The sequence below is a fragment of the Festucalex cinctus genome, chromosome 3, assembly GCF_051991245.1.
Source record: "Festucalex cinctus isolate MCC-2025b chromosome 3, RoL_Fcin_1.0, whole genome shotgun sequence".
In the NCBI taxonomy this organism is placed as follows: Eukaryota; Metazoa; Chordata; class Actinopteri; order Syngnathiformes; family Syngnathidae; genus Festucalex; species Festucalex cinctus.
Window position 1 is genome coordinate 7,956,813 of NC_135413.1, and position 15,513 is coordinate 7,972,325.

Here is a 15,513-nt window from a genome sequence, read left to right on the forward strand (position 1 = left end):
GTCTTCTGAGGCAGATGGTGTGGCGGATGGTATCAAAGGCTGCATTGAGGTCAAGAAGAATGAGGATAGTGACGAGTCCAGATTTAGCTGCCATGAGGAGGTCATCAGTGATTTTGATGAGTAGTGTTTCAGTGCTATGGTGGGTGGCGGAAACCGGACTAGAACTGTTCATACACATGATTGTAGCGGAATAGGTATAGATGGAGTTGTGCGGTTTGTGCGCAGTCATGGGAGAAGTAGCTATCCTGCTATGGTGTCCACATTGGAACATGCGAGGCGCGTTTTCAAATATTTCCACTCTGGAGCCTAGTCTCAAATGTGATCAGATTCAAGCTCCAAAAACAAGCCGCTGTGTGGACGAACTGCCTAAACGGTAAGAAACTTGTGCGGGTGCACACTTCGTTTGCATACAAACACTTGTGCCTGGTATAGCATGTTGTCCCAGTGCAATTTTGACGGACAAATTGGCTGCGTGGGACATATTTATATCGCCATTCCCCGTTTCACCTCGTCATTGTAGATGTAGTGAACAGGGATAGATAAGCCTCTGTGGATCGGGATCATTGTCACAGATACTCGATCCAATTTGTTTTCCAATATTGGGGCCGATACCCGATCCACGTATTGGATGTTCAAAAGATGTCAAAGAAACCCGCGATTGTTTTTGTTGTTCTCTTTACGGTCAGTTTAAGTATGTTGCAGAACATACTAAGAGAAAGCCTCCGCATGAATGCGTAACGGAGAGAAATACATTCCTTAAACTCCTCACCCGCTGAAATAAATTTAGAAATTCCAGATGGTTAGATGTGTAGATATTCAAATGACATATCTCTATAGGTGGAAGGTAACAAAGTTTATATTGCACAAATCCTGAAGACTTACTGTCATAAGCATATGCTGGTGCAGTGGACCTTCAAATCATTCTGACACGCAATACCGCTTAGCTTCATATGGCTAGAGTGTGTCAACAGTTCCTGAATTACAAATAAAGTGCTATTACTGAATACCCAAACCAGTCGAGCACTTCCGGGACTGTATTCTTTGATCGCCTGTTGCTGCACCCCAGATTGTCTAGGAGCAAAGGGATACCCTGAAGGCCATACACACATCCGAGCCCATTTATGAGTTGTCTTGAGGAAATTCACAGATTTTAAATCAGACAGTGAGATATCCTTTGAGTCTGAGCCTGAATCCAGTCCTCAATGCAATAGTGAGTTAGATTTCCATTGACTGTTATTTTATGTAGTTCTTGACAATTTGCGCGAAAGCAATTTCAGACTGCAGTATTCATTGAGATATTGGATGTGTAATTTTACTAATCACCAGTGTATGTTCTGAAACCAGATGGTCACTCGTCATAAACCTGTGCCAGCCCTTTATTTTTTTGACACAGATTTGGCCAATTGTCAAGTCATTTGTCATTCAGGTGGTCAACATCAGCAGACTTAAAGTTGTATTGACAGCAGCAATATACTATGATAAAATGGATTATATACGTTTAAACATGCTTAACCCTGGAAGGAATTGCAATAATCAGGGTGCGTGCGTGTGTGTGCGTGTGTGTGTGTGTGTGTGTGTGTGTGGGGGGGTGTGTGTGTGTGTGTGTGGGGGTGTGTTTGTGTGTGTGTGTGTGTGTGTGTGTGTGTGTGTGTGGGTGTGTGTGTGTGGGTGTGTGTGTAGTTGTTAGGTATGCTGGATATGTCTGTTCCAGTAGTGGCCAAATTCAGACGCTTTTTGGACAGCCTTCCCAAGGAAACTCTACCTGATGTAGTTGCCTCCATGATGCGCACTTCAAACAAGGAAAAATTACAGGTGAGGTGACTCCTGGATGTACAAATTTACCATTAAAATCACTTACAGGGGGCGGCACGGTGGATGAGTGATTAGCACATCCGCCTTCCAGTACTGAAGACTCGGTCTCTAGTCCAGGCTCCAGCCTTCCTGGGTGGAGTTTGCATGTTCCCCCCTGTGCCTGCGTGGGTCTTCTCCGGGTACTCCGGTCTTCTCCCACATTCAAGAGACATGCATGGCAGGTTAATTGGGCGCTCCGAATTGTCCCTAGGTGTGGATGGTTGTTCGTCTATGTGTGCCCTGTGACCCGGGATTTACACCGGATGCGGTTGCGGTGCGGTTGCGGTGCATTCCGGCGACACAAGCAATTAGATTACATTCATTCGAATGGTGCAGTTTACACCGCTTGCGTGTGCGTTGCGTGTCGACTGCGTCTCAGCTGCGGCGTGCCGCAGCCCTTCCGCAAGGATAGAGCTATTTTCTATTTTTGCCGGACGCCGCAGCGGTAGGCCTCCGGAAAATGGCAAGCTAGCACAAAACACATCGAGCGGGACAGGAAGACCGACGCAGTTTCAAAATAACTTTCCGGTTACCTTTCAAGATAAAACACTCGCCAGCTCCTATTTCGCAAGCATGCTAGCAAAACGTGATGTGGGCGTAGACGGGCCTGGAGTTAACGTGTGAGATGCTCATTCACGGTTTAGACACCAGCGAACATGGATGAGGAGAGGTTTATATTGGAGGTAGAAAGCCACAAAATAAAAGTCCACCTCTCTTTATGCTTCTCTGTTGAGCACAGACTTTCTGTGTTTGTCGTTGTTTTTAATGCCACATGATCGCGCGCGGTCACGCGAGACACGGCGAGAAGTGGTCGGCGACGGAGCTGCCGGACCGCAGCTGTGCTGTGTGTGGATTGGCCAAAAAATTGACGCGTCCGGAGCACGCAGTCAAGACGCACCGCACCGCAGCCGCACCGCACACGCAACAGGTGTAAACCCGGGGTGACTGTCTGGCAACCAGATCAGGGTGTACTCCACCTACTGCCTGAAGCCAGCTGGGATAGGCTCCAGTACCACTGCAACCCTACTGAGGAATACGCAGTTTGGAAAATGGATGGCTGCATATTATTGACATCCAAACTTTTTTTTATAGCACTTCTGCTTATTAGGGTCCAGCCTGTCTCACCCTAGACTGATTGCTAGTCAAGTCGCAGGGCACATATAAATAAATAACCATTCACTGTCACATACACATCTATGGACAATTTGGAGTCTTAAAGGGATCGTTCGGCTTTTTTAACATGAATCTCAATTTGATCCTCACCTCCCGTGTGTGCGATCAGCACTGACTTACCCCTGACAACGTTCGGTGACACCAGTTCTGGTCCGGCGTTGGACTAGAGGAAAATAGTCCAGCAAGCTCGCTGGGGTCTCGGAAATAAAGCGTTTTTCTTCTAGAAACTATTTGTTTTCAAAAGCGTGATACATTTCCATCACAATACTCTTTTCTGAATAAAGTCAGACGCCATTACCGCCAGCCACTACTTTTCTGTTCGTTCGTATCACTGCGCGGCGCCCTGTAGAACGCTAACCGACGCACTGCAGCCAGCTAGCTGATACTTCCGCCGAAAAGGCAAACAACTTCAGGCGGAAGTATCAGCTAGCTGGCTGCAGTGCGTCGGTTAGCGCTCTACAGGGCGCCGCGCAGTGATTCGAACGAACAGAAAAGTAGTGGCTGGCGGTAATGGCGTCTGAATTTATTCAGAAAAGAGTATTGTGATGGAAATGTATCACGCTTTTGAAAACAAATAGTTTTTAGAAGAAAAACGCTTTATTTCCGAGACCCCAGCCAGCTTGCTGGACTATTTTCCTCTCGTCCAACGCCGAACCAGAACGCGTGTCACAGAACGCTGTCAGGGGTAAGTCAGTGCTGATCGCACACGCGGGAGGTGAGGATCAAATTGAGATTCATGTTAAAAAAGCCGAACGATCCCTTTAAGTTAATCTGAAAATGATACACAAACATAGATGACCACAGTGCCCTATATGATGACCTATATGCACATCTGCACTTTATTGATATATTACGCCTGTATTTGTTGCTCATAACGATAGCTCGTTGTTGTTTATAACCATGTTATTTGCACAATGACAAATGAATAAATATTGAATATTGAATATATAAAATACAGTGCTGCCAATTCAATTAAGTTCTATTGGAGAACTTAAATGTTTTGGCATTTAATTGTAAGATTTTTATAGATTTAAAAAAAACTGACTGAAATTAGAAAATTATTGGTTTAAGAGATGCACATTTGGGTAGGGCCAGGGGGATGGGAGTGGTAGTGGAGAGATACAGGGCAAGCAGGAGACATAAAGTGCAACATTGTTCTATGATAATCCTCAATATTTAAATCTTGCCACTGGTGCACAGTAATGATTGTAATGGAACTTTGTCATAAAGGTACTTGATGCCGTTAGCTTGGAGGAGCGTTTTAAGAAAACATTGCCCATGCTGACCAGACAGATTGAAGGACTTAAACTGCTGCAGAAAACTAGGAAAATGATGCCTGACACGGAAAAGAAGGTAAAACACATATCAGCATCTGCAGTCAAGAATGTTATTATAAACCACTTGTGTACTGTCTTCCTAGGTGCTAGCTGTGCGCAAAGGTGGTATGTTTCCAGGCCGACATTTCAATCTGAATGAGGAAGATGACGAAGACGACAGTGATGATACAGCATCCCTGGAGAGGAAGGTTCATGCGGCTAACATGCCAGACGCGGCTCTCCGGGTTTGCTTAAAAGAGATCAAAAGGTATTTCTGTCATTATAGCAAATTTCATATCATCCCCGTCCCCACACAGCGATGTTCCCACTCAAACTGTAATTCTTTGGATTGAATACACTTGAACAGATTTTGAACACTGGAAGCACTGTATTACTATAGTGATCCCTGCTAAAGCCTAAGGCCTACTTTTATTCAGTTAGTCTTGAATTTATACTGTAATTGCATATTTCATTATTTGACATTTCAGATAAGTTACTTCCAAGTTAGCTCCATTACATATTACCTACCCAGATAGCAGGCAGATGTTGAAAAGATGTTGACTCAACATTCCGCTGTCGATCATATATAGTTGAATCAACATTGACACCCGATGCTGATTCATCATCACTCTTGCACCCTCGATTAATAATGTTTCAACGCTGGAATTGGAATGCTTACAAAATCCGCACGTTATTTCAATTATTATTGGATAATGGATTAATATTGGAACAACGTTGAATCAGTGTTATGTTTTCCTTCATTTTCAACCGTGACCTAAATAAAAAAAAGGATGTTGGATCAATGTTAAATCCTTCTCAACATTAATTTAACATCTTTCGCTATCTGGGTGACACTATTACTACTCCGATGCCTCCTTCTCCATCTACCTCTTCAGTGAATCTATACAAACAAAACGACATACACAGTTAATTCACATAATGCAATTTAAGCAGATCTGTCTTGGTGTTCATTGAATCAATTTCGACTCGATTGTGTAATGTTCAGCGAGTTTAGCGCTTTGATTGGTGTAGCGTCATTCCAATGCCAAAATACCTCTAAGGGTTTGGAAGACATTTCCAACGATGAAGGTGTGTTTTCACAGTTTAATTTGTCTGTTGAAAACAGCTTTAACAAACACCAACAAAAGGGCGGGTGTTAAATGACTAAAACTAAAAAAAAACAAAAAACTAAAAAAAAAAAAAAACAGCTCCTACAAAAAAAGACAACAAAAATGCTCAACACTCATTCAAATGGTCACATAAATGCACACACAACTATGTAGCTTCCTTGTTCAAAAAGCTTAACTGTGCACACCTGTGCCTTCCTTTTCCATGATGACTTTACAACTGACAGCTGTGCAAGGTAACCCGAGCAACTCAAGTGCCTTACCAAATGCTCACACATACATACCACACACAAACGCAGCACACATGTGAGTTGGCTACAACAGATTGGAAAAATAATTGAGTTTGCCTGAACTAAGTGCTACACAACTAACATCCAAGTAGGCCGGCCTTACAAGTAATGTCGGTCCAGGAACTTTGACAGGTTGTGTCAGGCAAAACGTTCGAAATACAAGTAATACTGACAAACGGGATTAATTCTAGTCAGCTGTTAAAAACCCTAAAGAAGAGCAACAGGCTTACTTTGAATATGGATCCTTAAAAAAAAAAAAAAAAGAAAGAAAAAAAAAAAAGAAAAAAAAAAAGAAAAAAAAAAAAAGAAAAAAAAAAAAAAAGAATATGGATCCTAAAAACGAGACGTTTGCAGTGGAATTTGTTCTTTGAGCTGTCTTCCAGTTAATGAGAAACACCTGCACGTACACACACACACACACACACACACACACACACACACACACACACACCCCGCCCCCCCCCCCCCAACACACACACCCATCCTTGTACACATATCTTTGTGAGGACATCCATTGACATAATGCATTTCCTAGAGCCTTACCCTAACCGCAACCATCAAAAATGATTGCCGAAACCTAACCCTTACCCTAACCCCAACCATAACCCAATTCAAACCGAAACTCCAAAACCAAGTCTTGACCTTCAAAAAGAGGTCTTGCAAAGTGAGGACCGGCCAAAATGTCCTCACTTCACAAAAATGTCCTCATTCTGTTGGATAAAGATGTATTTTGGTCCTAACTATGTATTATGTACAAGAACACACACACACACGCACGCGCACCCCCCCCACACACACACACACACACAATGGTTTTTAGTTGAGTTTGGACACCCCAAGCGGCGTGGGTTCACTTCCCCACCCGAGAGACTATGTTGGCTTGCGTGAGTGAGTGACAAAGTACAAAAAAAAAAAAGAGCTTTTTAAAAATGAGTTTCGTCATCCACAAACAAATATTTTCCATAATTCAATGACTTTTCAATTAAATTTCCCAGTCAATCATAAATCAACTATTTGTCAACATTAGTCCATCAACTATAAAACAATGTTAACCCAACCATCAACTGACATACCAACATACCATAGAACAATGCTGTTTCAATGTTACTGTCAGGTGTCATCAGTATTTGCAACATTGATTCAACGTTGAGGTTCACATTGCTCGGCAGAGAACCACCGCCATTATACGTCACTAAGCACAGAATATGTTGCGACGTAAATAACAGTGGCGGTGTACGTCTAACTAAAGTTTCTACAAAATGTATTAAACTGGAAATGATTTATGAAAAATTTATCTCATAGTTATGTTAGTAACAACCAAATAAATAATATAGAGCAAACTTGTCATGACAGCCGGGGTTCCTTTTAAGATCCTCTAATCTATAATAGATCTGATATTGTTTATCATAATAACATTTTTGTTGGGTAAAAAAATTCATTGAAAAGGACCTTGAAAAAAATAATCACATATGATATCGCAATTTTTTGGGGGAAAAATTTGATTATTTTCCATAATCGTTCAGCTCTACAACTAACTTTCAGCTGCTCGCATCAAGTGCAGTAATGTAGATGATGGCGGTGCCGCCTTAGTGTTGTCTCGCCAACATTTACTTGCTTTGTTAACGAGTCCATGTATGTTAACTTGGTGATTTTAATGAGTATTATTAAACTTTTCTTATCTTTTCAAATGGTAGAACAGAAGTGTCAGTGAATTTTCACAGCGGTCGTGCACTGTGCATCATTTGGAAGACACGAATATTCACTTACCACTTCCTGCAGCACTTAAAAAATAAAAGTCTCTACACATTCCAGTTGTCAAGGCATTTTTATTGTGATGAGGTGCAACAACAATAGTGCATTTGACTGTACTCAATGTACATTTTTTCCTGTGATGTAAAAAGCGTCTCTGTAAAAGCGCACGTCTTTTGTTTTTGTTTTGTTTTGTTTGTTTGTTCTTTGAATGACACAATTCCATAGTGGTATTTATTCCCTGTGCCCGCTTGCAGTTTTGCTTAGCAATGTGTCCATTTGGCTCACACAATCCACATTTTGACATGGAAAGTTGGAAACGGCGATGCGAGACCTCTTACTTTGAGCCTTCTCTCCTGTCATTTAGTCCGAGTCAGGTCTTTTTTTAAAACCTGCTATGACGAGAAAGGCTGGCGATGAGAACAGATAGTTTGAAGAAAAATAGGAGACTAAATGTTTTTACTTGATTGAGCACAGGGGCAACCCGACATGCACAGAAAGTTGTGGTGCTCAAGAAATCAGACGTCTTTGCTCAACTAGACATACTAACAAGTATGCAAAGCACCAAGGAGATGTGAGAGAGGACGGGGCCACCAATCTTGTTCACGTTCTCAAGAACCCTTAAAGGTCTGACCTGTTAATAAAGATTAAGAAGATTGGATGATTTGTACTTTTTTTTTTCTTTTTCTTTTTTTTAATACTTGACACCCCCCCCCCACCTTTTTTTTTTCTTTTATACTTGATGCGGCCCAGACTCTATCTTCAGCAGGCCCCACATATTTCCAGTTTGAAACCCGCATTCTAAAGTATGAAATTTAAAAGACAATATTAGGCCTTTAACAAGACAATATTGCCAAAGCTGAAGATCAGAATATTAATAGGCCTACCTTTTATTGAATCTGTACATAATTCCCTATGCTCAAACAGCCACAGATTTTCATAAAAATCACTGGTTTAAAAAACAGCAGTCTTTTAAAGTCCTTGATTTTGGCCTCAGCAGTCACTGAAAAGAAAGCCAATGACACCACAGTTGCATCATGTAGGAAGGTGTGCTCTCAGTATTTTTAATAATAAATTAAATTTGAATGTAAGAATTTAATTGAATCAAGGTTGATTTGAAATTTATGTTTATGTGTCCGAAGAGCGGTAGTCGAATGGTTAGCACGTCCGCTTCCCAGTTCTGAGGTCTCCGGTTCGAGTCCAGGCTCGGACCTTCCTGGGTGGAGTTTGCATGTTCTCCCCGTGCCCGCGTGGGTCTTCTCCGGGTACTCCGGTCTCCTCCCACATTCCAAAGACATGCATGGCAGGTTAATTGGGCGCTCCGAATTGTTCCTTGGTGTGCGTGTGAGTGTGGATTGTTGTTCGTCTCTGTGTGCCCTGCGATTGGTTGGCAACCAGTCCAGGGTGTCCCCCGCCTACTGCCCGGAGCCAGCTGAGATAGGCGCCAGCAGCCCCCGCGACCCTTGTGAGGAATAAGCGGTCAAGAAAATGGATGGATGGATGGATGTGTCCGAAGAGTGGACATGTTTTCAAGGCAGAAACAGACTTGACAATGTGTCACTGAGACTGAAACTGCTAAAATTATTAACATTTTATTAGTAGTGCTTGCTCAGTCCAATCCCTGATCATGTGATTATTGAATTAGTCCTTGTTAAATTAAAAAAAAATTAAAATGTTTAAAATTTTCATCTTGATGTAGATTGAAGAAGATGCCACAGTCTATGCCTGAATATGCCCTCACTCAAAATTACTTGGACTTGATGGTAGAACTTCCATGGAGCAAAAGCACCAAAGGTAAATCACATTTTAATTGTCATCATTGCTTGCTTTAAAAAAAAATAAATAAAAAATCTACTGAGAACGGCTTTAAAGTGAGCAGGTGTCTGTTAGTTGCATGCTAGCGGAGGCAGCTATCTTAAGTCACACGCATACACTGTTTTGCTGTGTCCAAGTTCCATACCTCCACTTTGCAGTAATTCCATGAAACTTTATTTTTGTCCTTTTGCAACTCCAACAAGGGCATGTTTTCAAAGTGAGCTTCAAGTAAGTTGGACAAATGTCTGTGCGGAAATACAGTAGTGGCTAAACATTGATTCCAGGTGCCACAACAAAGTATGATTTTAAAATGAGATACTAGTTTGGAGGCACACATTTTGTCTTGGTGGAAGTTAGTGGAGGAAGACCAAATGGACCAGACGTAATGTATTGTAGCAAAACTGAATAGCAATCAAGTTACATTACTAATTACATTTTTTTAACAGGTAACTTTTAGCTGTATCACAATACATTTTTAAAGTAACCCTCTCAACTCTGGAAATGAATGACAGAGTTGTGTATAAGATCCAGCTGTAAATACCTGGGGATAAAAACTGATCTCTTGTCTCATATTCATCTTTTGATGTCAAGCCCAAATATTTTCAGTCTACAGCAAAAATGAAGGAATTGCCTTCTCTGTTTCAATGTGTTTGGAGGAGAGTATGTTTACAGAACACCTGGTAATCAGTGGCTCATATTTTAAACATTTCACATGGATTTTTCTGAGGCTGGAAAGTGTTGACGCTGAAGGCCAACCCTCACTTCCAATGAAGTTGGGACGTTGTGTAAAACGAAAATAAAAAAAAGAATATATTCATCATTAAATACACTACTTAATATTCAAACTGATAATCTTATTATGTATTCATTTATATGTATTCATTTTGAATGTGGTGCCTGGAACATGGTCCCTCGCTACTTTGTGGTTCACTTCTTGCGGATTCACTTTATGGATTTTTATTTGGGTCCATAACATAAGTCAATCACTACATACACTGTTACGCCATTGCAAACGAAAGTGCATCAAATTAGTGATACCAACATTTCGATGAAAATAAGCATTGATATTCACACTCATATACAAAAAGTATAATAAAACAAAAGTTATGGCATTCCTGCCTGATAATTCAACATTGACGGCAGTGGGTTGCATTTCAATACTGCTCGTTGAAGGCGGATGATGTTTCATCGCGAACGCTCACAAGCCGGGAGTGCATCGTCAGAAACCAGAAGTACGTCTGCGGAAACCGAAAATATGTCATCAAAAACTGCAAGTACATTTAGCGATAATACTTTTCCTTTTAACATAAATAAAATTAGTAATCATCCTTCCAATTAGGAAACCTTTCTTAATGACAATAAATATTTTTAACCTTGTTATTTAAAGCCATTACTTTATTCAATCGGTCATGCACTAAAGATAAAGCGTAAGCTAAGTAAAATAAAAACAAAACAAAACGTAAGTAAGTATAAAGGTGAATAAAATTTACATCAATAAATTAATAACAAGAAGTAGGCAAGTGAATGAATGAATAATTAAATAAATAACTAAATAAATAAACAAATATCAAATTCATAAAATTTAGCAGGGCGAAATATTAGGGTGAAACTCATGTGAATAGCCAAAGAGCTCCCACCAGAGCAGAGTGACAGTGAGTCGGGATGAGTGTAATTAAAATGCAGCAATGCCTTGCATGTAATGTAGGTCAATGTAATAATGTATTGGAAATAATTGAATGTTTTGCTCACTCCTCGATGTCATCAATTTTATGCGACACCTTACACGCCACTTAAATGTGTCACAAATGAACCATCTGCTTCACAAATTTTCACTTTATGCTCTTTTAAGTGGGATGAAATTAAAATCAAATATGATCTATGAAAGATGAAACTTGAAGATGAAAAATGATTGCAATGGTCCTCCCAAAGCTGGTCTCCCCGCCCCAAAATGCACACAACACATATGGAGTCACTTGTAAGTACTGTATTGTACAGTAGTAACTTGTGTTCCTTATATATAACATGGGGGGGAAAAATACAGTGTTGGGAACGTTACTTTAAAAAAGTAATGTTAGTTACTCATTACTTGCTGAAAAACGTAACTGTTAGTAATTTAATTACTTCATAATAAAAGCAACTTGTTACCAGGCAAAGTAACTATTTTTACTACTAAATTTTTCACAATATTATTATTATTATTATTATTATTAGCATTATATATATATATATATATATATATATATATATATATATACAAGGAATTCTAATTATTTCCAGTCTATATAGGTTGTTTTGGGAATGTTTATGTCACACAAATGCCTCACTCCATAATGACATATAATAATAATAATAATAATTATTATTATTATTATTATTATTATTATTATTTTTAATTAATTAATTAATTAAATTTGGAGTGGTGACATATGTTCTACCATTGCCAATTACTACAGCAATCAGAATAATAACAAGAATAAAATAAATACTGGATATATGGTGATTTGTCATCTGTAGGTAATTTGTAGACAGTCCTGGCCAGTCTCTCCAGAATTTCGCAGGCATTTTTTGTGATTGTTGCAGGCTAAAATAACCAATAAAAGAAATTGCCCATTTTATGAAATATACAATGCTTAATGCTATCATGGCCAAAATCATTACTACGCCATTTCCTCCACAAAATTATCAGCTTCCACTTGATCTTTGAAAAACATGCTTTTGTACACTTTTAATTAACAGAATATGGTGATGGTGCAGCTGTCAAGACACTTCTGTTGTGACAAGGTCAGACAACAGTGCCTCTAACTGTGCGCAAATGACATTTTCAGAGCAAGTTTTCCGCAAAAGAGCACACGACTGCACAGCATCTTGTAAGCTTATACTTTGAGCCTTGAAACTAATAAATAAATTGTAACTCCACGCATTTCACGTATAATAACGATAACGGCGTTTCAAATATGGGGAGAATAATTAGATTAGTCCGTTTGTGAAAAAAGAACGGAGTTACCCAACGGCGTTAATTTAAACACCGTTATTCCCAACAAATACTGAAAATACCGTGTTGAACCATCATAACATTTTCATTTTCTTTATGTGTCCAAATGCATTTGAGATATAACATACATGATAAGTTATCAGTAAACTTACTTGTCACAGGCCACACCAAATGCCAAATATTTTTTAACTCATTCACTCCCAGCCATTTTCACAGAAGCAATCCCGTTTATTGGATTTTGAGTGATTTTGAAAGGCCCACAGAATATTGTGTTCTATTGCTATAAAAACATGAAACCTATAAAAAGAAAGATTAAAGTCTCTTCTTTCATCAGGAAAACCAGTAAGAAAATAACTAAATCAAATAAATAAAAATATTAACTAGATTTATCTTTAATCTAAAATATCAGTACAGTATATGGTAGTCTTGAAAAATATCTGGATTCTGATCAGTTTTATGTTGTGCAACCACTTGAAAAATTGAGTAAATTCAGCACGTTTTTTTGTGTGCGTGTGGGTGTGTGTGTATGTGTGCGTGGGTGCGTGCGTGGGCGTGCGTGTGTGTGTGTGTGTGTAGGTCAGGCTTTCACACTCCAGGTCCTCGAGGGCTAGAGTCCTGCAGGTTTTAGGTGTTTCCATCCTCCAACACAGCTGATTCTAATGATGAGTAGCGTTATCAGGCTTCCGCAGAGCTTGCTGATGAGCTGATTATATGAATTGGCTGTGTTGGAGGACAGAAACATCTCAAACTTGCAGGATTCCGGCTCTTGAGGATCAGGAGTTGAGGATGCCTGGTGTAAGTTAAATGGCATCAAATCCAAAATGAGAAAATATTTCAAAAAACAAGTCATGGCTGTCTGTCAGCTGGCCTGGGAACGCCTTGAGATCCCACCTGAGGAGCTGGTTGAAGTGGCTGGTGAGAGGGAAGTCTTGGGCTTCCCTGCTGAAGTTGCCCCCGAATAACATTCATCAATTTGAACATTAAATGTCTTTTTGAATATCGACTGAAAAGGAATTGCAGATCACTGTGTTCTGTTTTTATTGACCTTTTACACAACATCCTAACTTCATTGGAATTGGGCTTTGTATGTTGATTCCATCTGTCACAAAACTCAAGTCTTTCCTAAGTAACTCCATGTGACTTAATGTGAAATTCTATAAAAACATGTCCTTATTTGACTGGAGAGAGTACCTTGCAAGCAGCAGGGTGCTGGCTGCATATTCTGTCTTCCAAATTTCTGTTAAAGGCTCCTCATGTGCTAGATGCACAAACACATGCTCTGGAAATGAAATTAATGAAGACGACTAGAGTCAGGTATGTGCCTTATTGGCTTAGCCAATCTTTTTTTTTTTTCCCCCTAACGTTGGCTTGCACATAGCCTGATAATAAACAGCATGTTGCGTCTTTGAGAAGGTACAACCAAAATTGCTCTTATTCTCTGTCAAAACAAGCAATTAAAAAAAAAAAAAAACTACTTTAAGTTGGTGACTGATTAATTTTCAGAGACTTAATTTCTATTCAGTTCTGCAGTTACTGTAGGTGCAATCCATCCATTTTCTTAACCAGGTCACGGTACTGTAGTTTCTTCAAAGTTAATTCAGGAAATTAAAGACAATTTTTAATCCTAAACTAAAGCCTTAAATCAGTGAAAATATATATTTATTACTCCACCAAAGAAAGAATGTATATCAAACACATTGCTAATTGCTGAATACATGATGCAACACCCGTCACAGGTTTATAAAACCACTTTCATAGTTTAACATAATTGCAAATACTCAAACATAAACATTGGTCAGTTGTGTGGAACTTATTATTGATTAATCCTGTTTGAAGTAATTGAGGCAAAATTAAGTGTGCCAATTGGCTGCATTACTAGAATTTTATTGTTGATCTAAATGTGCAAAACTCTCTATATCTTCATCTAAGAAGTATTTATTTCAAAAAAGTTATATTTTGCAGTTCTACTTTATCACAAAATGTTTGTGTCATCATTTGATGCAATCCCACAAACTCCACAGACTGCTTGAATATCCAAGCTGCCCGGACATTGTTGGATAATGACCACTATGCAATGGACAAGCTAAAGAGGCGAGTGCTGGAGTACCTGGCTGTGAGACAGCTAAAAGCTTCATTAAAGGTTCCTCTAGGAGATGACTTGATACTTTATGCTCTGTTTAGACAATAAAATATGACAAGACTCGATTTGTCATCAGGGCCCGATCCTGTGCTTTGTGGGACCACCAGGAGTGGGTAAGACCAGTGTGGGGCGCTCCATCGCCAAGACTTTGGGCAGAGAGTTCCACCGCATCGCTCTTGGGGGTGTTTGTGACCAGTCGGACATCCGAGGACACAGGTAGGGTGGACCTCGGTTATTCGCAGCCTCCATTTGAAGCATAAACACAGTACAGGCACTGCAATTGTGTTTCTGTGGCATGGTAATGTTTGCTGTGCAGAGTTGTGCAGAGCAGTAGTTTTCAACTCATACTGGAGACTGATTTCCCTGCAAGCCTGGTCTTTGAAAGCAAAGCCTTTTAAATCAGAACACCTGTTTGGCATAACAGCTCTGCACATAATTTTTAAAGTTTTCTTTTCAGTACATGAAGACGCCCACCTGCAATGAGTACTCCTATGTTCACATTATTGGTGGAGCATTTGAAGGGAAAATAAAAATAAAATTTACTTTGCTAAATTGCTTGTATACAGTACACGTCACCCCAGAACACCAAGCCCGGTGGGAAGAGGCCCCTTGTCGGCACGCTAGCGTACCTAGTGAAACCTAACCCTGTTACTGAGGTAAAGGTAGAGTTTGCAAGTTGGCGAGCTGGCGAACTCTACCTTTACACCGTGAATGTGGGCCCACCCAATGCGTGTGGTTCGTTAAAATTGTGATTAGGTGAGACGGAGCAGAGGGAAAGGATTTCCCCTAGTCTGATCCACTCGCATCCCAAGAAATGAATGTGTATGAATGTGTGGTGCATTAAGAAAAATAGGGGGACGAAGTGGTGGAGCGGGGACACAGATGGGGGACCACAACGCTGCCAAGCACTGCAGTCTGCCACAACTGATAGCTCCCCACCCCGACTCACCTGTCCCTCCTGTATGTGAGGTGCATTAAAATTGGAGGGGATTAACCTAATTCAATTGCGTGTTACCACTTGAAGCAATTCGTTTAAGTTGGTCAACAATTCTCTTTTTAG

At 40.0% G+C, this 15,513-nt stretch overlaps 1 protein-coding gene across 1 annotated transcript in view; it reads left to right on the forward strand.

The window, feature by feature from the left end:
• lonp2 (lon peptidase 2, peroxisomal) overlaps positions 1-15,513 on the forward strand; it is a 57,924-nt gene that overhangs the window by 12,271 nt on the left and 30,140 nt on the right. The window contains exons 4-9 of the mRNA XM_077515639.1: positions 1,681-1,812; positions 4,255-4,377; positions 4,445-4,608; positions 9,206-9,300; positions 14,335-14,453; positions 14,530-14,669. Of these exons, the coding sequence (XP_077371765.1) occupies positions 1,681-1,812; positions 4,255-4,377; positions 4,445-4,608; positions 9,206-9,300; positions 14,335-14,453; positions 14,530-14,669 (773 nt within the window). The remainder of the gene's footprint in view (positions 1-1,680; positions 1,813-4,254; positions 4,378-4,444; positions 4,609-9,205; positions 9,301-14,334; positions 14,454-14,529; positions 14,670-15,513) is intronic.